Source organism: Eriocheir sinensis, chromosome 55, assembly GCF_024679095.1.
Source record: "Eriocheir sinensis breed Jianghai 21 chromosome 55, ASM2467909v1, whole genome shotgun sequence".
Classification (NCBI taxonomy): Eukaryota; Metazoa; Arthropoda; class Malacostraca; order Decapoda; family Varunidae; genus Eriocheir; species Eriocheir sinensis.
Genome location: NC_066563.1, coordinates 11,401,314 through 11,423,018, shown reverse-complemented (window position 1 = coordinate 11,423,018; position 21,705 = coordinate 11,401,314). Strand labels below are relative to the sequence as shown.

Below are 21,705 nucleotides of genomic sequence, written 5' to 3'. Positions count from 1 at the left end.
ATCTCCTAGTTTGAGAGAGAGAGAGAGAGAGAGAGAGAGAGAACAGGAGCAACAGAAACAGCAAACAGATGAAGCAACAGAAACACTCAAGTCCTCGTGAGCCAACACCGTATTTTTGCGTCACCGGTATACTGCTCGCCTTTGATGGTTCGCTATAAAACTTCGTGTGACATTCTTTTCTCCTTCCACGCTGCAGCTCTTTTCTCTTGCGCTCACCTGAATGCGAAGAGCTCCTTTTTATCTGACCCGCTGAGGACAGAGGGAGAGAGAGAAAGGCATGGGAGATAGGAGGAGGGAGGCGTGGATGCGATTTGATTGTGGAGTATAATTATGCAACGAGTTTCTTTGTATGAGGCAGCTATTCATGTTCCCAGGAGTCAAAACTAAACATGCCGGGGAGAAAGTTTTTGATAACGTTGTAGCCTCGAGTAGCGTTCTTGTTGTGTTGCTTAGTGATTGTGAAGATGTAAACGGTGAGTCTTTTATGAGTCTCACGTAACAGTGTCTTACCTGAAGTCAAAACTAAACATGCCGGGGAGAAAGTTTTTTTATAACATTGTAGCTTCGAGTAGCGTTCATGTTGTGTTGCTTTGTGATTCTGCAAATGTATGCGGCGAGTTGCTTTTATGAGGCAATCACGTATTAGTGTCTTACCTGGAGTCAAAACTAAATATGCCGGGGAGAAAGTTTTTGATGACGTAGCTTCGAGTGTTGTTGTTGTTATGTTGCTGTGTGTTGTTGTGTCCATACTCATTGCTAGGGGCCTTCACTCTCTCTTGTTCCCTTTCCAGCTTAGATTTTCCTTACAAAGATTACATTGTTTTCTTGTGCTTCTTCATTAAACTCATGCTGGGAACCGAGAAAGCATTTTTTAAGCTCCATCATGTTTTCGAAAGTTTCTGATTGGTAATTTTCCTTAAAAGAGAAAAAAAAGTGGAGGAGTTAACAAGAACCGAGACCACCACGAGGAAACTGTACAGAGAAAGAGAGTATTAGAAGATTTGTGAACGTGCGAGGGAGAGGAGCAGAGAAAGTGGAAAAAAGGTGTTAGAGCTGGAAACGTTACCAAAAAACTAAGGGCCGTATTTTTAAGCATTTCGGTGCCCAAGTTCACTTATTTGACAAGGCCTTCCCTAGGAGTTTGGGGGATTTCCTGGGGTAGTTTTATGATCCTGGAGGTAGTCTGACCCTTCCTCTGTACCGTGAACCTGAAGAAACACTCATTAGAGCCCGATTGACCCCCTCTTTGACCTTTAAAAATAGGTGATGTGGGAAGCGAAAGTGTCTTATAACCAATCTGACTTCCACGAGCAACCTGTACAGAGAGAGAAGCGAACAAAACAAAGTCTGTCCGTAAACGTGCAATAGAGAGAAGCAGAGCGAGTAGAAAAAAATGGCGCTTACGAGAACTGGAAACAAGAGAAAGAGAGAAAAAAAGGAGTTACCAAGAATCGAGACCTCCACGATCGGATTGTACAGAGAAATCGGTGTAAGATATGGCTGTAAATGTATCAGGGAGAAGAGCAGAGCGAGTAGAAAAAAAGGCGCTGACGAGAACTGGAAACAAGAGAAAGAGAGAAAAAAAGGAGTTAGCAAGAATCGAGACCTCCACGATCGGATTATACAGAGAAATCAGTGTAAGATAAGGCTGTAAATGCGTCAGGGAGGAAAGCAGAGCGAGTAGAAAAAGAGAAAGCTGGAAACAAAAGAGAAAAAAAGGAGTTAGCAAGAGCCGAGACCTCCACGAGCAAACTGTACAGAAAAAGAAGATGGAAAATTAGATATGAAAACGTGTCACGGTCAAGATCAGAGCGAGTAGAAAAACTAGTATTTGAGAGATAGCTGGAAACAATAGAAAAAGACAAAAAAAGGAGTTAGCAAGAAATGAGATAAAACAAACTGTGCAGAAAAAGAAGATGAAAACTTAGATATGAAAACGTGTCACGGTCAAGATCAGAGTGAGTAGGAAACATTCTACTTGAGAGAGATGTAAACAAAAGAAAAATACAAAAAAAAGGAGTTAGCAAGAAATGAGATAAAACAAACTGTGCAGAAAAAGAAGATGAAAACTTAGATATGAAAACGTGTCACGGTCAAGATCAGAGTGGGTAGGAAAAATTCTACTTGAGAGAGACGTAAACAATAGAAAAAGACAAAAAAAAAGGAGTTAGCAAGAAGGAATTGGATGGAGTAGGTAAGAGAGCGAGAGAAAGGGAAGGAGGCAAAGGAAGGAAAGAAAAAAGATAGTTAACGTAGAGGACAAGAGAAGGGGAGGGAGGGAGGGAGACAAAGGTAGGAAAGAAGAGGAACTAGTAAACGTAGGGTAAGAGGACAAGAGAAGGGGAGGGAGGAAGGGAAGCAAAGGTTAGGAAAGAAGAGAAATTGGTTAACGTAGAGTAAGAGAACAAGAGAAGGAGAGGAGGAGGAAGGGAGGCAAGAATGGAAATTGGTTAACGTAAGGAAAGAGGACAAGAGAAGGGGACGAAGGGAGGGAGACAAAGGTAGGAAAGAAGAGGAATTAGTTAACGTAGGGTAAGAGGACAAGAGAAGGGGAGGGAGGAAGGGAAGCAAAGGTTAGGAAAGAAGATAATTTTTTTCTAACGTAGGGAAAGAGAGCGGGAGAAGAGGAGGATGGAAGGAAGGAAAGGTAGGAGAGAAGAGGATTTTTTTTTAACGTAGGAAAAGATGGCAGGAGAAGGGGAGGATGGAGGGAAGCAAAGGTTAGGAAAGAAGATATTTTTTCTCTAACGTAGGGAAAGAGGGCAAGAGAAGGAGAGAAGGGAGGGAGAGAAAGGTTAGGAAAGAAGATGAATTAGTCAACGTAGGGAGAAAGGGAAAGAGAAGAGGAGGAGGAGGAGGAAGGGAGGCAAAGGTAGGACAAAAGGAAATATCATGATGAATAGACGAACTTTTCGATTTTCTTCCCCATCCCTTAATCACAAACATTCCTCTTCCTCGCCTTCATCTCCCCCCTCACCCTCCCTTTTTTTTTCTTTCTGCCATTCCCTCTTTCTCCATTTCCCCTTTTTTTTCCTATCCAAGTAATCTCATCATCGTTTTTTTTCCTTTTTCTATCCTCTTTTCCATTATCTTCTCTCCCTTTTCCCTCACCCACCTTTTTTCCTTTCTCTTTCTGCCTTTCCTTCTCTCTCCATTTCCCCTTTTTTTTCCTATCCAAGTAATCTCATCGGTTTTTTTTCCTTTTTCTATCCTCTTTTCCATTATCTTCTCTCCCTTTTCCCTCACCCTCCCTTCTTTCTTTCTCTTTCTGCCTTTCCTTCTCTCTCCATTTCTCCCTTTTTTTTCTCTCCAAGTAATCTCATCATCGTTTTTTTTTCCTTTTTCTATCCTCTTTTCCATTATCTTCTCTCCCTTTTCCCTCACCCTCCCTTTTTTTTTCTTTCTGCCATTCCTTCTTTCTCCATTTCCCCTTTTTTTTTCTCTCCAAGTCATCTCATCATCGTTTTTTTTCCTTTTTCTATCATCTTTTCCATTATCTTCTCTCCCTTTTCCCTCACCCACCTTTTTCCTTTCTCTTTCTGCCTTTCCTTCTCTCTCCATTTCTCCCTTTTCTTCTCTCCAAGTCATCTCATCATCGTTTTTTTCCTTCTTCTATCTTCACTTTTCCATTATCTTCTTCTCTCCCTTTTCCCTCACCCACCTTCTTTCTTTCTCTTTCTGCCTTTCCTTCTCTCTCCATTTCTTCTTTTTTTTCTCTCTCCAGCTCTTCCATCATCCGGTTTTTTTTTTTCTCTCTCTCTCCTCCTGTCTGTCATCTTCTTATAATCTCCTTTTCTAATTTCTCCCTGAGCCACCCTTTTTTTCTCTGTCACTCCTCCACTCTCCATTTTTTCCTTTTCTCCCTCTCCCAGACGTCTCATTTTCCATTTTATTCCACCTTCTTTCTGTCTCTTCTCTATTCTCATTTTTCATTTTATTCCTCCTTCTTTCTCTATTCTCATTTTTCATTTTATTCCACCTTCTTTCTCTATTCTCATTTTTCATTTTATTCCACCTTCTTTCTCTATTCTCATTTTTCATTTTATTCCACCTTCTTTCTCTATTCTCATTTTTCATTTTATTCCTCCTTCTTTCTCTATTCTCATTTTTCATTTTATTCCTCCTTCTTTCTCTATTCTCATTTTTCATTTTATTCCACCTTCTTTCTCTATTCTCATTTTTCATTTTATTCCACCTTCTTTCTGTCTCTTCTCTATTCTCATTTTTCATTTTATTCCACCTTCTTTCTCTATTCTCATTTTTCATTTTATTCCACCTTCTTTCTGTCTCTTCTCTATTCTCATTTTTCATTTTATTCCACCTTCTTTCTCTATTCTCATTTTCCATTTTATTCCACCTTCTTTCTGTCTCTTCTCTATTCTCATTTTTCATTTTATTCCACCTTCTTTCTCTATTCTCATTTTCCATTTTATTCCACCTTCTTTCTCTATTCTCATTTTTCATTTTATTCCACCTTCTTTCTCTATTCTCATTTTTCATTTTATTCCACCTTCTTTCTGTCTCTTCTCTATTCTCATTTTTCATTTTATTCCACCTTCTTTCTCTATTCTCATTTTTCATTTTATTCCTCCTTCTTTCTCTATTCTCATTTTTCATTTTATTCCACCTTCTTTCTCTATTCTCATTTTTCATTTTATTCCTCCTTCTTTCTCTATTCTCATTTTTCATTTTATTCCACCTTCTTTCTGTCTCTTCTCTATTCTCATTTTTCATTTTATTCCTCCTTCTTTCTCTATTCTCATTTTTCATTTTATTCCTCCTTCTTTCTCTATTCTCATTTTTCATTTTATTCCACCTTCTTTCTCTATTCTCATTTTTCATTTTATTCCACCTTCTTTCTGTCTCTTCTCTATTCTCATTTTCCATTTTATTCCTCCTTCTTTCTCTATTCTCATTTTTCATTTTATTCCACCTTCTTTCTGTCTCTTCTCTATTCTCATTTTCCATTTTATTCCACCTTCTTTCTCTATTCTCATTTTCCATTTTATTCCACCTTCTTTCTCTATTCTCATTTTCCATTTTATTCCACCTTCTTTCTCTATTCTCATTTTCCATTTTATTCCACCTTCTTTCTCTATTCTCATTTTCCATTTTATTCCACCTTCTTTCTCTATTCTCATTTTCCATTTTATTCCACCTTCTTTCTCTATTCTCATTTTCCATTTTATTCCACCTTCTTTCTCTATTCTCATTTTCCATTTTATTCCACCTTCTTTCTCTATTCTCATTTTCCATTTTATTCCACCTTCTTTCTCTATTCTCATTTTTCATTTTATTCCACCTTCTTTCTCTATTCTCATTTTCCATTTTATTCCACCTTCTTTCTCTATTCTCATTTTCCATTTTATTCCTCCTTCTTTCTCTATTCTCATTTTCCATTTTATTCCACCTTCTTTCTCTATTCTCATTTTTCATTTTATTCCACCTTCTTTCTCTATTCTCATTTTCCATTTTATTCCTCCTTCTTTCTCTATTCTCATTTTTCATTTTATTCCACCTTCTTTCTCTATTCTCATTTTTCATTTTATTCCACCTTCTTTCTCTATTCTCATTTTTCATTTTATTCCACCTTCTTTCTCTATTCTCATTTTTCATTTTATTCCTCCTTCTTTCTCTATTCTCATTTTCCATTTTATTCCACCTTCTTTCTCTATTCTCATTTTTCATTTTATTCCACCTTCTTTCTCTATTCTCATTTTCCATTTTATTCCACCTTCTTTCTCTATTCTCATTTTTCATTTTATTCCTCCTTCTTTCTCTATTCTCATTTTCCATTTTATTCCACCTTCTTTCTCTATTCTCATTTTTCATTTTATTCCACCTTCTTTCTCTATTTTCATTTTCCATTTTATTCCACCTTCTTTCTCTATTTTCATTTTCCATTTTATTCCACCTTCTTTCTCTATTTTCATTTTTCATTTTATTCCACCTTCTTTCTCTATTCTCATTTTTCATTTTATTCCACCTTCTTTCTGTCTCTTCTCCATTCTCTCATTCTCGCCTTTCCTCCTCCCTTCCCCAGTAAGCAAAGACTTGTCATTAATACCTTTTATTAGAAAAATAACATCTGTGACATGAAACACAAGAAAGGTTGATGCAGTCATGGCAGAAATTAATTATAAGGGAATCTTCTGCGCGCCCCTCTCTCCTAATTAATCAGGGTCAGGTGCTAAACAGGTTATCTATCCACAGGTGACAAAAGAGAGGAGTAAGTTGGAGCTATTACATTAACGTAGAAATGAGGACACTTTGGATATGTTCGCCAGTCCGTATGCAACACCCTATCAAAAAAAGTAATCAAATCGAACTTATTTATAAAAATTGAGTCAGTTTTCATTTCGATGCAAGTTCCATTTTCATGCATCAGTTCAATTTTCCGGAATGCTTCGTTATCCTGGTGTTAGAGCTAATTGAAATGCTACGTACGAACTATTGAACATACCCGAAAATAATGCTAAAACGAGGCTACTGGTCTTTATTTGGCTTTCGTACATTGCGACACATAACTCAGAAGGATCCAGAGAAGCGACAACCTGCAGCGTGGTGACGGCCGCGAGCGTGTGTAGGCAACCACTATCGTACTCAATTTACGTTAACTTCGAAAATAAGCTCCTCCCCTCCCCCACCACGTGTACCTCATTGGTCAATCTGCAAACAAGCCACACCCTCTCTCCAGCTCCAGGTATGTGATTGGTGGATGCTGAGAACACCGTTGCCAGATTGGTGTACTTAGAGCATCGTGCTTACTCATTTTTGACACGATGATCCCCAAAAGACATCAGTAATTAACGATTGTAATGATAACTGTAAATGAGTCTCGTTATTTGGGTGTAGGAGACAGTTTTCGAATCGGAAGTCGGTATAAAGAAGAGGCTGAGTAAGGCAATCTGGCAACGCTGGGCTGAGAAGGGCGTAATCCTATTGGCCGTCACTTGGCTGGTGTGGGTGGGGCTTATTTGCGAAGTCAACGTGAATGAAGTATACCGCGCACAGAAGCCATAGAATAATAGAGTTTGGGCAATGTGATCACAAGCGCCACGTTGTTACCAGAAGAGACGGGAAACTTAAATGAATGCAAATACAACAGCGTTTTTTGTGCTCTAGCCATCGTCAGGATCTTGAAAAAGCACTAGAGCATAAAAACTTCCGTATCGACATCAGTTTGAATTTCGCGCGGCTCGTCTGGTAACAACATGGCGCAGGTGATAAATTTGGCAAAACTCTAATATTCTATGGTTTGACCTTGCGCGAGAGAGGCAATAGTGGGTGCCCTCTGCTCTGCCGCCACCGCTGAGTACCCTGTTGGCTGGACAATGCTGCGGCACACACTCCTTACACTCACACACACGGACACATGCACACTATTCGCCGCCAGTCAACTAATATAATCTGTGCCTCGCCGTCTCCCTTACCTCTTTACCTGAATAGCTGTGTTCTTTACTAGCACCGTCGACTTCAAGAGCCTTTTACATGACTGAACCTCCCTACACACCATCAAGAAGAGACTGCTTCCTGGTTTGTCCGTTTTACCATCCGAGACAAGGGAAACAACCTCAGCCAATCAGAGACGGGACCAGAGAGGGGGCGGGGCATAGAGGACAAGTCTGGTGGCGGCGAGAGTAATAATACGTCTTTGGTTTATGAGTATACGTAAGAGAAAATATCTTGATCTACTACCATCTATCGATAATACATTGTTTCTTTGGCTATTTACACTATGTTCAAACCCTTCACTGATATTGATATGGTCCTGCTGGCTTTGTGAAGGAGGAGGAAGATAGATTCACATTTCCTAAAACGAGATGATTATGAATCGCCGTTGGAAGTAAAGACGAACACTTCTGCTCACACCAAGGACTTATACGCTTACAAACAGACGTCACGGGAAGGGCATGGCTGATAGGAGTCCCCCAGTAAGCCTCTATACCACTATGTAATTTCCCTTCATGTGATGTAATGCCTCACCAAAAACAGCACTTGAGGGGCCCGGCCGTTGGGTGTCTCCTAGTGTGTCCTTGTACAGTAGTCGTTCTTCTTAATTATGCCGCAATATGGTGTCCCAGTATTACCTCAGCGGTACATCTGTCTCCAAGGGTGTTTCTGTGCTGTAGCTGTCCTTTGATGCTGTACTAACACACCACAATCGTTACTGCAAGGCGCACGCATGGAGGTAGAAATGGTGGAGTCGACACGGCCCGCTGATCCCATTCATTGAGGTGAAGCCGACGAACTGTCAAATTTACGGCCAAAAGATGGGGGTGGGCGAGCCTGGCCGAGCCCATTAAGAGGGAGCCTGACCTGACAACACCTGACACCTGGCCGTAAAAATGAGAGATCTGGCGGATTCACTTAATTGGCCAGATGTCGACTCCACCAATTCTACCTCCATGGGCTCACGGCTGTTCCCAGTGTGCCTGTTTTGCGAGGGTCCGTCAAAGGCTGTAATAACGCAACACAGTATTATTTTTCTGCCTCCTGCCGTGTTCCCGTTTTCTATAATCGTCAGGCATCACTATTTTGTAACACCGTGCCACAGAAACTACCTCAAGGGCGCTACTGTCGTTTCCTTGTCTGTCTATCCCTTGTGTGGAGTCGAAAACCAGCACAGACATCACACACATTAAAAAAAATAATAGCGGACCACTAGTTTTACCTCAGTGCACACATGACCGCCACCGATTTACATGGAATTAGAGTAAAAAAATAAGCTCTTGACAACGGCTTTACAATATCTCTGGGGGACAAGTACACACTATTGTTTTTGAGCCCGAGACCTGAGAGGGAGCTGAGGGGGGGGGGGGGGGGTGGCGGTGGTGGTGGTGGTGGTGGAAGGAAGAGGCTAGGCCCGTTGTGGAAAGTTTGTCCGGGTACGAGAAAATTTACGAGACCCGCTCAGGAAATTTGTCCCGAGCTGAGCCACGACGTAATTTATGCTGCCGTTTTACTCCCTCTTCGTGCCGCGTCCCTCAACAACGCACACCACCACCACCATCGCCACCACAACCGGAGCCAGTTCGGGCCATCCAGCTCACAACCAATTTACTTCACGTTACGACCAGGAAATTACAGAAGCGGCGATTAAGAAAAAAGTCAAATGGGGGGGAATACACTTAACTCTCCTTCATTATCAGCGCGACGGAGCGACTTGAACGAAAAGAGAGTTGCTAGACAGTCCTAGCCACGTGGGAAGCTTCATCCGTTTTTTGGTGTGTGACTTAATTGCTAAAGAGACACGAGAGACGAAAGATAGAAAATAAAAGTGCTGGAAAAAGGACATTGGTAAAAATTGGTGTCCTATTCACTCGAGCACCAAGATCCCTGATACCTCGACACTGTTGCCAGGAACCTACTTGAACTATATACACTGTTATAAAGGATCATATCTGCGTAATGTCACACCTTAGCTTACTGCCCTACACGTTAAAATGACTATGCAACGCGACCAATAAGTAAAAGGAGTATTACAGTATTAGAAAACTTACACCTTCAAATGACTACGTAGTGTGATTAGGAAATTATATGACGTTTTACAGACTTAGAAAACTATCGAACTTCGCCTAAAGGTTGTCATACAAACACTATAATACTTTGCGCTTAATTGTACACATGGAATAGTATCGTACACATCTTTGCACACACACACACACACAAACCAACGCGAATATGATCAATCCCGCGAAACACCCGACATTACACGGCTTATGGGAAAAAAGTGAATAATCTGAATAATGACAAATACATCCTTTCTACATAATATGGAAAGGAAATAAAACCGACCATCGTAAAAGACAACTAAAAGAAAAAAAGAGAAAAGTCAGTATGGCGAAAGTTGGGCGAAGTAATAAATAGTCTCCCGCGAAACAGCCATCACCCAACCTTGAGAGACGAAGGTAAGACTCTAAACAAACAAACACACATAACTGCTTTCCAGATAATAAGAAAAGGAAGTCGAGCCTACCATCGTAAAATACAACAAGAAAATAATCAGTATAGTCAAAATTCAATGATATGATATGCGCAAAACTGAACCATTCGGAGTAGGGGAGAGAGAGGAGGGGGAGTATGGGGGGATGGAGAAGGTGGAGGAGAGAGTGGGGAGGTAGGGACGTCGGCGGATCACCCACTAACGCTCACCTCGAATCCTGCTTCATTTGACTCAACGTGGTTTAGTACGTGACCCAGGTGACCGACGCGCAGGTGTGTGTGTGGGGGGGGCAGGTAACAGTGTGTGTGTGGGGGGGGGGGGCGAAGCGGAACAGGTAACGGAGGGGGGGAGGGGGTAGAGGTAGCGGGGTGGTAGTAGTAGTAGTAGTAGTGGTAGTGGTAGTTGTAATAGTTATGATAATTGTACCTTTTTTAAAACTGTGATAACAATAACAACAGAAATAACAACAATAATAACCTTAATCGTAATCATAATAAACAACAATAATAATGAATAACAGCATAATAAACACCACAGAAACGTTATACAAGTCAAGTAAACGAAAAGTAATTCATTTTGAAAGAAAGAAATATACAAACCACAAAGTCTCCCTTGTTATTTTTTTGTTTTTTTGTTCACTCTTTACGCCTCACCTCGTAAAATACCTGCGAACGGTAATTACATCCCGGCAAAGTGCAGTACCACCACATAACGTAAATATTCATGAAAAACTCCCTCGTATTTTTTGCTGTAATATTTCCCGGTTATGATACGATGAACCGATGCTGCTCTCGTTTTTCTTCTCTTTGTCTTTTTTTTACTTCGGCTTGCAGGCTAAAAAAATAGGGCGCAAAATATATATACTTTGGTGTACTTCACGATAAAAGGAAAAACAGCGCACACACCTTACGATGAAATGTCTGAAGTAAAAATGTCTCGCTAAGTATTCATCAAACATCGAACATTAAATTCCATTCTTTCTTTGTGTTCCATCATTTTCCAGACACTCGTATTTGATTTTAGGTTTTCATTCTTATATAAAGTCGTTGATTGATTTCCCCTGTCCCATATTAGTGTGGGTCAATTGTTTCTTTGATTCTCAGATATACCTTCGCACACTAACTAATGTCCATCACTATTCACAATATGTACACAGCAACACTTTTGATTCGACCTCAAGTTTTCTTTCTTCTTTAAACGCGTCAACTGATTTTTTAAGTAACATTTTGGCGTTGTGAATCAATGCTTTCTATATATTTTCAGCAAACACAAATGCAGTTAATACTCTAAACATGTCTGGAACTTTTACACCGTCACTTTCCCTTAAAATTCAAGTATTCTTTCGTAATAAACTGCGTATTCTGATTCTTTCTGTCACGTGTTAATGTTGCAAGTCAAGGCTTTTCATCTATTTTCATCAGCACAGACGCATTTCACACTTCAAACATCAGTCAGTGTGCAGCACGACTCGGCACAGTCACCGTCACCGGCTACACACATAGTTGCACACATATCCCCTCTCAGTGCACACGAATGTAAAATAAAAAACAAATCTAATCACATACTATTCATGTCATTACTCACTTGACAGAAAAGTCACTCAGACGCATTTAACCAGAAGGCGGCCACTCCACTCCTGGACCAATTATTCATCTCATTATCATTAAATCTCATTACGGACGCGTTCAGTTGCAATTAGAGGCGAGCACGGCAGGGCCTCGCCGCCGCCTCGTCATCCGCTCCTCGCATCGCTGCTTGTCACACGGCGCGACACGGCTGGGTGCGGGGCGTCAAATTGTTGCTAAATTAAAATATAATTACACTTAGGTTTGATTATTTGTGCCAGCGAGCGACTGCGGTGAGGCGGCGCGGGGCAGGTGAGTGGACTGGATTATACAGATTAGCGAGCACTTTCAGGTTTGTGTTCTCACACTTCCGCCGCTCACAGCAACAGTAATCAGGTTCTCATGAGTGTTTGTTTCATGTTCATGGTGCAGAAGCCTTGTCAAACTACCACCAGGGTTATAAAACTACTCATGGAAATGCCCACAGCTCCCACGAAAGGCCTGTTATATATACGTACTTGGTTGGACATCGGAAAGTTTTATTTTTTATTTTTACAATGGCACCGGTAGGCTTTCTTGGTGGGGCCTGATGGTCGGCCCCAGCCCGTTATAGCCCAGGTAAGTGTACGCTGATGCCGCCTGCCCTAAATATGGCCCTTAGTCACAAAGCTCAGAGTGTCACGGCTTCCTACCAACAGTTTGTGCTTTTGTTCAGACGGTTCGAGCCTCGCTACAAGTTTACTTTTCCATAAACACGCCTCGGGAAAGCAGAAGCTGCGTACAGATTCAAACCATTTATTATCTTTTTTATTTATCTCGTCGTTTTTGCCCCGAAAGTTTAAGTCTCGGAATGCGTCTTTTTTGTCATCTATCTATAATGAGAGTGAAACAGAAGCCTCGTAGCTCCAAACAGCTAATTACCTCGTGTTTTTCTCGGTTACCTTCCTCTGTTAAGACGACGGCCCTGGGCAGAATGGGACGCAGGTAATGGGAGCACGAGTACCTGTAATTATAGGAGGAAAACAATTAGTTCCTCTCCCTTTGATCGACCGAGCTCTCGAGAGATCTAATTATCAGGTGACAACACACAAGTGACGTTAATGGAAGGTGACTCTGGCGTCAGGTGACCTCATCCTCTGGTGATTTTGTACGCCCTCGAGATGATGTACCTCTAAGTTAATCAATGATCAGGTAAAGTGGTGTACAGGTGACTCACTTTTGAGGTGATCCACTTTTATGGTGACCCAACACACGGGTGATATTGATCGAACACAATCAGTCCGCCAACCACTGAAAAACCGCGAACACTCATGATTGTGACTTTCTTTTCAGGCGTCCCGGAGATGGCGGGCAGGTGACCTAGTTTGGAGGTGAACCCCGACACACACTGAATATTGATCCACCCAATCAATCAAGACTCAAGCGCCTCAAGCACTCGGTGACTTACGTATCAGGTGCCTCGGGACCAGGAAGGGAATCTCATTTTCATTAGACGCACCAAACGGATCTAGTTAACGCCACGCCATCAAGTCGCTGTTGGGGTCACGGTACTGGAGGTCACGGAAAACAACACACAAGTCCGCAGCAACACACAGCGCTGTAAACGAATATCCTTAAGCGACTAGAAACACTCACAACACAAAGGGTTACATGCAGTAGTTCGTCTCCATTAAGTAATTATACAAAGGGGAAATCAACACAGAACGCATTGCCTAGGAGGAAGGAGCCTGGCGCCTTCTCCTCATGGGCCTCAGAAGGTGCTCTCCGTGTGGGAGGGGTGGGAAGAGGTGGAGATGTTTGGGAGCAGCGGAGACCCTTCACAGGAGTCCCCAGGGGTATCGTAGAGTATACTTGACATTGGCGGCATCTCCCCAAGCATAGAGTCGGAGTTTTGATCCCCTGCGTGTTGCCTCAAAGGGGAGGAGTCCATGTCTATGAGGTCGTGGGTGACGTGGGAGAGAGGCTGCAAGAGGAGAACGCACGCCTTGTCCCCTCCTCCTCTTCCTCCTCCTCCTCCATCCGGCGACATCCCACGCGCGCATATATCAGCCGCTTCCTGCAGGTGCGTGGTGGTGGAGTTGATGGTGTCAGGGGTCGGCTGAAGCTCCACAACGGCCAGGCTGGTTGTGAGGGAAACCTGGGAGGGGCAACGGGAAGGAGGGGTGCGTGTTACAGTCTGGAGAGGAAGGGTTGAATGAGGAGAATGTCGGAGCACAGAAGGAGACCAGAACGTTGTGGAATTCAAGGTGTTAAGGAGAAGAGGAACAAAGAGAGAGGGCCGATAAGAGAAGTGAAGGAGAAGAAACCCAATATATATATATATGAAGGAGAAAAGAAGAAAGTCGGAAAATCTATGAGAATTGAAGAGAAGAAAACCGGGATATCTAAGCTTAAAAAGGAGAAAGCAGAAATACACAAGAGAAATAGAAATAAAACTGGATATATAAGAGATGTAAAAGAGGACAAAGCAGAAATATTTAAGAGAAAATTAATATAAAAGGAAAACCGGGAGAGCTAGAAGTAGTAAAAGAGGAGGAAGCAGAAACATCTAAGACACATAAAGAATAGAATACAGGGACATAAAATCATAAGGCAAGTAAAAGGAGGAGAAAACACCAACATCTGAGAAAAAAAAAGAGAAGAGAAGCTCATAAAAGAACAGTGCAAGAGGAGAAACCAGAAACATCGTAGAGAAATAAAGAATAGAAAACAAGAACATAAAATCATAAGGAAAGTAAAAGGAGGGGAATACACCAATATCTGAGAATCAAAGAAAAGAGAACCTAATAAGAGGGGAAAGCACACATCCAAGAGAAAGCAAGGAGAAAGAGAACCGAGGCATCTAAGACTGAAGTAGGAAGAAACAGCAATATCCGTGACAAGTAGAACAGAAGAAGACCCCCCGACGGTTCTGCAACGAGTGGACTATTAGTTGGTAAGAGGAAATGAAAGGTTCTCGCAGGAAGGGGGGGATGTACCTAATAATGCCGGCCGGGAGCGAGTGAAAAGGAAGGAAGTAAGCTTGGAAAGGAATGATATTGATACCGAAGGGCTATACAAGGAGGGGAAAAATGAGATTGGGTTAGTGTGAGGCCGATGTCATAAGGGAAATCAGTGGAGACGAGATGAGAAGAGGTTTGGTGTTGAAATAGAGGAATAATGTTACTTTTATGAGGAGCTGAAGAAGGACTCAAAATAAAAGAAGAAAATGGATGTTGAAGAAGACGAAGACGAAGAGGACGAAGAAGACAAAGAAGACAAAGAAACCGAGGAAAAATAACAAGAACGTGAACAAGATTAATAACAAAAACAATAACAAGAACAACAAAAACCAGAAAAAGAACAACAAGAGCAAAAAGAGGATCTGAAGAAGGAAAAGGAGCCAGGAAGGGGTGGAGAAGGAAAGGGAAAAGGATGGAAAGATAATAAGAACGAAGGGGAGGAAGAAGAGACAAAAATATGAGAAAGAAAGAAAGGAGATGATAGAGAAATGGGTAAAGAGGATGACGAATAAGTAGCAAAAGATTGAGAGAAAGCGATAAAAGGAGAATAAAGAAATAAATACGAAAACGAAGAGGAAAAAAATACAGAACATGAACAAAAGCTTGAACATCAACAAGAACAAACACAAGAGCAAACAGGAAAAAGATGAACAACAACAACAACAACAACAACAACAATAACAACAACATAAGAACAAAAGGAACAAAAACAAGAAGAACAAGTATAAAAACAACAAAACAACAAAAACAACAAGAAAACACCAGCAAAAACAAAGGCAAGTCCTCAATATCAACAACTGCCTCTACATACTAAATCCATCTCTTCTATTTTCTCCGCTTCCCTCTCCTATCCCATAAATCTCCCTCCCTCTCTCTCTCTCCCTCTCCTTTTTTTATTTTGTCCCCTTTCTCCTTTTTATGTTCTCTCCTCTGTCCCGCCTCCCATAGTCTCCCCTTCGAGCCTTTTAGTCCCGTTCTCTTCCTGCCCTTGTTAGCACCCTCTTCTTTTATGGGCGTATTATCTCTCTCTATCGCTCTGGGTCTCTCTCTCTCTCTCTCTCTCTCAAACACACACACTCCCACACACAAAACGTAACTTGTATACTGCGCAAATACCGACTTCACAATACAATTTCTGAGACTACAAACTCTACTATTCTATTCTACTAAAAAAAATATATAAAAAAAACGCACTACAGCAACAACGACGGATAGAGGTAATAGAAAAGGCTGTAAGAAAGGAAGGAAGGAAGGAAGGAAGGAAGGAAGAGACTTAAATGGAAATAGAAAGAAGGAAAAGGGGAAGGAGGTAAGCAAGGAATGAATGAGGAAGGAAGGAAGGAAGGAACGAACGAACGAACGAATGAAGGAAGAAAGAAAGGAAGGAAGGAAGGAAGGAAGGAACGAACGAACGAACGAATGAAGGAAGAAAGAAAGAAAGGAAGGAAGGAAGGAAGGAAGGGACTTTAACAGATATAGAAATGAGGGAATATGGAACGAGGTAAGCAAGGAGTGAATAAGGAAGGAAGGAAGGAAGGAAGGAAGAGAGGAAAGGAAGAAAGCAAGGAAGGGACTTTAACGGATATAGAAAGGAGGGAATATGGAACGAGATAAGCAAGGAATGAATAAGGAAGGAAGGAAGGAAGGAGAATGGAGAGGCAAGATTAATTACAGTAAGAAAAAGGCCAAAGTAGGTGCATTAACTAAAAGGAGGCGGAAATTAAGTTACATTATAAGGCGCTGAATGGGAAGGAGCGATGGCCGAGGAAGGGGAGGAAGAGGAAGGGAGCTACAAAGGATGAGAAGACGAGGGAGAAAGGAAGAGGAGAAAAAAGGGAGATACAAAGGATAAGAAGAAGAGGGAGAACGGAAGAGAGGGAGGAGAAAGGGAGGTACAAATGATCAGAGGACGCGGGAGGAAAGAACAGGAGGAGAATAGAGGAAAAGGGAAGACAAAGGGTGAGGGAAAATAAGTTATGACGGTGTGGGTAAGGAAAGAAAACGTCGAGAGATAAGGAAGACGAACTGGAGGAAGGTAAGACAAAGACGTGTTAAAAGGAGAGTAAGAAAGGAAATCATAAAGAAATGGATGACGAGGAAGAGGATTGTCAAGCGATAAGGTTGATCGAGAAAACGAAAGAAGGAAAGATAAAATACATAAAACAAAGAGGAAGAAATCAGAAAGTAGAATGAAGATGTAGAGAGGAAGGGAGGGAAAGAAGGAGCGAAAGAGAGGAGGATGGAGCGAAAGAAGGAAAGAAAATAAGATAAGAAACGAAAGGAAGGAAACGAAAATAAAAGGAAGATGCAGAGAAGATGGAAAGGAACGCCGAAGGAAAGGTAATGATGGAGAAAAAGAGAAAATGGGTTGATAGTTGAGAGAGATGACGCAATTTTTTTTTCCTCCCGAAGATATTTCCCCCCAATTCTCCTCCCGAAATTGTCCTATCTTTCGGCCACTCCTATGAACTCTTTTCCATAGGAGCAGCGAGTAGCGGGCTTTTTTTCATTATTGTTTCCTTTCTTTTTGCCCTTGAGCTGTTTCCTCTGCTGTAAAAAAAAAGGAAAATGACAGAAAATAATAGAAAAACGAAGAGGATGAAAATGGAGATAAAGAAAGATGTAGAGAAGAAGGGAGAATGGAAGGAAAGAGTGGGATGGAGAAGAGCGATAAGAATGAGTTACATGGAAAGTTGAAGCGAAGGAATGAAAGAAAAAAAAAAGAAAAAAAAAACGCAATGGAGGAAGATGAAGATAAAAGGTAGTAAAATGAGAAAGGAAAATAATGAAGAAAAGAGAAAGATAACGACATAAATTTGTGAGAAGGAAATAAATAGACAAAAAAAAAAAAAACGAAGTGAGAAAAATGAAGATAGAAGGGAAGGAAGAAAAGAAGACGAAGGAGGGAAGGAAATGAACCGAAAGAAGCAAAAAAAAAGAGAAAAAACAAGTGGAAGAAAAATTAATCTACAAGTTGTAAAGAAGAGAAGAAAGGAGGAAACAAGAAGGATGAAGATTGAGTGTTGAAAGAAGCGAAGGAAGGAAATAAAAAAAAAAAGGAAAACGAAGGGGAGGAAAATGAAGACAAAAGGTGCAGAGAGGAAGGGAAGGAAGGAAGGAGAGAAGAGGATGACGAGGGAGAGGAAGGACGTGGTTGATCCTATGGACGACAACACTGAGGGATCTGGGAAGGATTCAAGAAAGATCAGCTGAGCATGTTGCGGCATTGAAAGTGTGTGCGTGTGTGTGTGTGTGTGTGTGTGTGTGATAGTTATATAGATAGATACAAACACACAAGCATACGTAGACACAGACAGTTAGAGAGAGAGATAGGAAATGATAGATAATATATAGAAAAAGGTAGAGAAAAGACATAGAAAAAGTAAAGAAGATACAGGAAAAGATAAAGAAAGGCAGAGAGAGAGAGAGATAGAGAGACAGGCAGAAAAACAGAGAGACACAGACAAGTAGACATATATACAACGACACTCCATATAACAAACAGACATACCGATATACGAGTACACAAAATACAGACTCTGAATCACTTACACACTAACAGACACAGACATACATATAAGAAGCAAAAAAGGAAGCCAAAGAAATAAAGAAGGAATCATACGAGAGACACAAAAACAAACACCGGACTTAGAGAACCAACACGCTGACATAACACCACTGAGAGAGAGACAGACAGACCGGAAAAGACAAACAGAGTGACGCTCCAGAGAGAGACACGAGTTGACAGGCGTAAGGCAAGCAAGGACAACACAAATGAAGGTGAGGAGGGAAAAGCATGAATAAAACAGGGAACAGAGATAGAGAGGAATGAATTTAACGAAGCGAAGGGGAATGTGACGCGTTACTGAATAATGGAAGGGAAGGGAAAGAGAGATTGAAGGGAGAGGAAACGAGAGGAGAGGAGGAGAAAAAAGTGCTGATGGTGAGTTGGGGAGAAAGTGAGATAGAAAGGAAAGTGAAGACAGTGAGGTGAGTTGAAGAGAAAAGGAAACAGAAGGTAGAGGAGAGAAGAGGAAAGGAGAAACTAGGAAATTGATGAAAATGAGTAGGAGAGAAAACAAGAGAGGAAAAGGAGATAAACGAAGAGGAGTGGATAAAAAGATAAAGTGATAATTGGGAGAGAGAGAGAGAGAGAGAGAGAGAGAGAGAGAGAGAGAGAGAGAGAGAGAGAGAGAGAGAGAGAGAGAGAGAGAGAGAGAGAGAGAGAGAGAGAGAGAGAGAGAGAGAGAGAGAGAGAGAGAGAGAGAGAGAGAGAGAGAGAGAAAATCAAAGTGTATATTAATGTGTATATTGATATATTATGTAAATAGTAAGAAACTGTCATGACGAGAACACAGACGTACCCTGCGCACACACACACACACACACACACACACACACACACACACACACACACGTTATCAGCTCTATATTAATCGCTCTTATCCATTTCGGTACAATTTCCTTCAGGTTCTGTTTTAGTGTTTTCGCAATCAAAGTCTAATACCTTTGGTGCCTCCGACTCGACCGTGTTTTAAGACCTCGAAGCGATATTAAAACGCTTTACGAATATAGGGTTGAGAGAGAGAGAGAGAGAGAGAGAGAGAGAGAGAGAGAGAGAGAGAGAGAGAGAGAGAGAGAGAGAGAGAGAGAGAGAGAGAGAGAGAGAGAGAGAGAAAGGCACTGCGATAAATAATGAGCGCCTGGCTGCAAAATGGGAGGAGGAGGATCCGGGGGTACAGCTGACGGGGGGGAGGGGCAGGGCGGGTGGGAGGTGTGGGGAGACGGAGGGAAGGTATTAGCGGTAACAAGGGTGAAGCAGGTGTGTGTGACAGGTAACTTTGAAGTGTGCAATGCTCTCTCTCTCTCTCTCTCTCTCTCTCTCTCTCTCTCAAATTTGGAAAATGAAATCGAAGGAACGTTGTATCGGAGGAGGAGGAGGAGGAGGAGGAGGAGGAAGAGGAGGAGGTGCTAGAAGGTCACGAAGAAAAGAAAACAAAGGAAAGCAATCAGAGGACATAAACAAGGTTGTGAAAGGGAAGAATTATAAGGAACAATGACAAGGAAGAAAACGAGAAAAAGAAGATTGGGAAAGGCAAAGGCGTAGACAGAAATGTGAAGAGAACACGGAGGAGGAGGAGGAGGAGGAGGAGATAGAGTCAAACGAGGAAAAGATGGAGGAGAGAAAGAAGAGAAGGAGAATGAGGAGAGGAGGAAGGAGGAGGAAGTGGAGAAAGATTAGACTGAAAAGTAGGAGAAAAATAAAAGGAAGCAGAGGAGGAGAAGAAGAACGCGGAGGAGAAAGAGGAGACGAAAGAAGAGGAGAAAGAGGAAGCGGAGGAGACGAATGAGAAGAAGGGGTAAGAGTAGAAGGAGAAGAAGAAGGAGGAGGAGGTCGAGGAGGAAGAAGAGGAGGAGGAAGACAGGAAGTGAGTGCGCGACAGAATAGCTCCCGTCCCTTATCATTTCTGAAGGAGTTCCGTTTCCGTTTTCATCTGTCAAGCGCAGTTTTATTATAATATATCATCATTATTATCATCATTATTATCATCATTATTATCATCATTAAAGTTCAAATGGGGAAGTGGTTTTAACCCGGTAGCTGCGGGGATCATGTTTCTTAAAGGCTCTTCCCTCTAAGCGAGAAAAATGAGAAAAAATCATCACTCACGCAAACCATTTCATAATATATATCAACGCATTTGTGATCAGTTTATGCATCATCTATTTTGCGGGGTTTATATCATGGCACAAATATGGCCCGTCGCTGGTGCACGGTAAGGCCACAAATTTGCCCCGTCGCTGCTATCGGGTTAATTATTATCGAGACGCGTGAGCTACTTTTTTAGTCGCCTGTAAAGTCTAAACAGCGTATTTTTGTAAGTTTTAAAGTAATCTGTCTTTCTTTCTAAGTCTGGTCTTACAAATAAAGTCAAGAAAGGGTCACACAAAAATCAAATATCCCCCAAAAGTCTGAAATTAATGTTTGGATATTAGAAGTCAGAGAAATGCCAAACCTAAAAATATGCTCCAGAATTCATAAAAGGCAAAATAAAGTAGGAGGGAAAACGAGGGAGGGTAACAGGATTTGAGGGTCATAAAAATACAGGCGTTCACGTCTTTCATTTCCTGCCTCGAAGGTTTATTAATACGAGGCTCGGGATTCGGTTTCTCAGGTTCAATGGGAGGTCAATATTTCCCTGCTATGATTGGTATTTTCCTATTAGGTGTGGGGGAGGGAGGGTTGTGTGTGTGTGTGGGGGGGGAGAAGAAGTGAGGGAGGAGAGAGAGAGAGAGAGAGAGAGAGAGAGAGAGAGAGAGAGAGAGAGAGAGAGAGAGAGAGAGAGAGAGAGAGAGAGAGAGAGAGAGAGAGAGAGAGAGAGAGAGAGAGAGAGAGAGAGAGAGAGAGAGAGAGAGAGAGAGAGAGAGAGAGAGAGAGAGAGAGAGAGAGAGAGAGAGAGAGAGAGATTTACATAGACATAGATTTACATAGAAAATCAGACCACACAGACCCCATGGTCCAAACTAGGTGGTCTGTCCTTAAACCTAAGTGATTTTACATTAATCAGATGGCTCCAAAACGTTGCTTTCCTACTCTAGTTAATATTAAGTTCAAGGAAGTGACGGTCGAGCTTGTTTTTAAAGGAGTCAATCGTGTTACACTGGACCACTGATGGTGGGAGCTTATTCCATTCTCGCACTACAACGTTGGTGAAGAAAAATTTGGTGCAGTCTGAATTTACTTGTCTACATTTGAGTTTTGTCCCATTGTTCCTCGTTCGCAAAGTGTCATCGATCATAAACAATTTTGTTCTGTCTACATTCGTGAAACCATTAAGTATTTTAAAACATTCGATCAGTTTTCCTCGGAGGCGACGTTTCTCAAGAGAGAACATGTTAAGGGTGGAAAGCCTTTCTTCGTAGGATTTGTTGCGCAAGGAAGGGATCATTTTTGTTGCTCGACGCTGAACACCTTCTAGTTTAGCAATGTCCTTTGCATGGTGGGGAGACCAAAACTGTACCGCATATTCCAAATGGGGTCTGACTAAACTACTGTAGAGCGGAAGTATTACATCCTTATTCTTGAATAAAAAGTTTCTTTTAGTGAAGCCCAACACTGTTCGCTTTATTTGCTGCATCGATGCATTGATGTGAGAATTTGAGGTTAGACGCGATTTTAATCCCCAGGTCC

General features: G+C 41.6%; 1 protein-coding gene across 3 annotated transcripts in view; it reads right to left on the bottom strand.

Annotated features, from left to right (window-relative positions):
* Positions 1-13,155: 13,155 nt before the first annotated feature.
* The window catches only part of LOC126984077 (parathyroid hormone/parathyroid hormone-related peptide receptor-like), a 115,416-nt gene continuing 106,866 nt past the window's right edge, over positions 13,156-21,705 (bottom strand). For all 3 annotated transcript variants that reach the window (XM_050837475.1, XM_050837473.1, XM_050837474.1), the window contains exon 14: positions 13,156-13,648. In XM_050837475.1, coding sequence (XP_050693432.1) covers positions 13,262-13,648 — 387 coding nt within the window. In that variant the 3' untranslated portion in view covers positions 13,156-13,261. The remainder of the gene's footprint in view (positions 13,649-21,705) is intronic.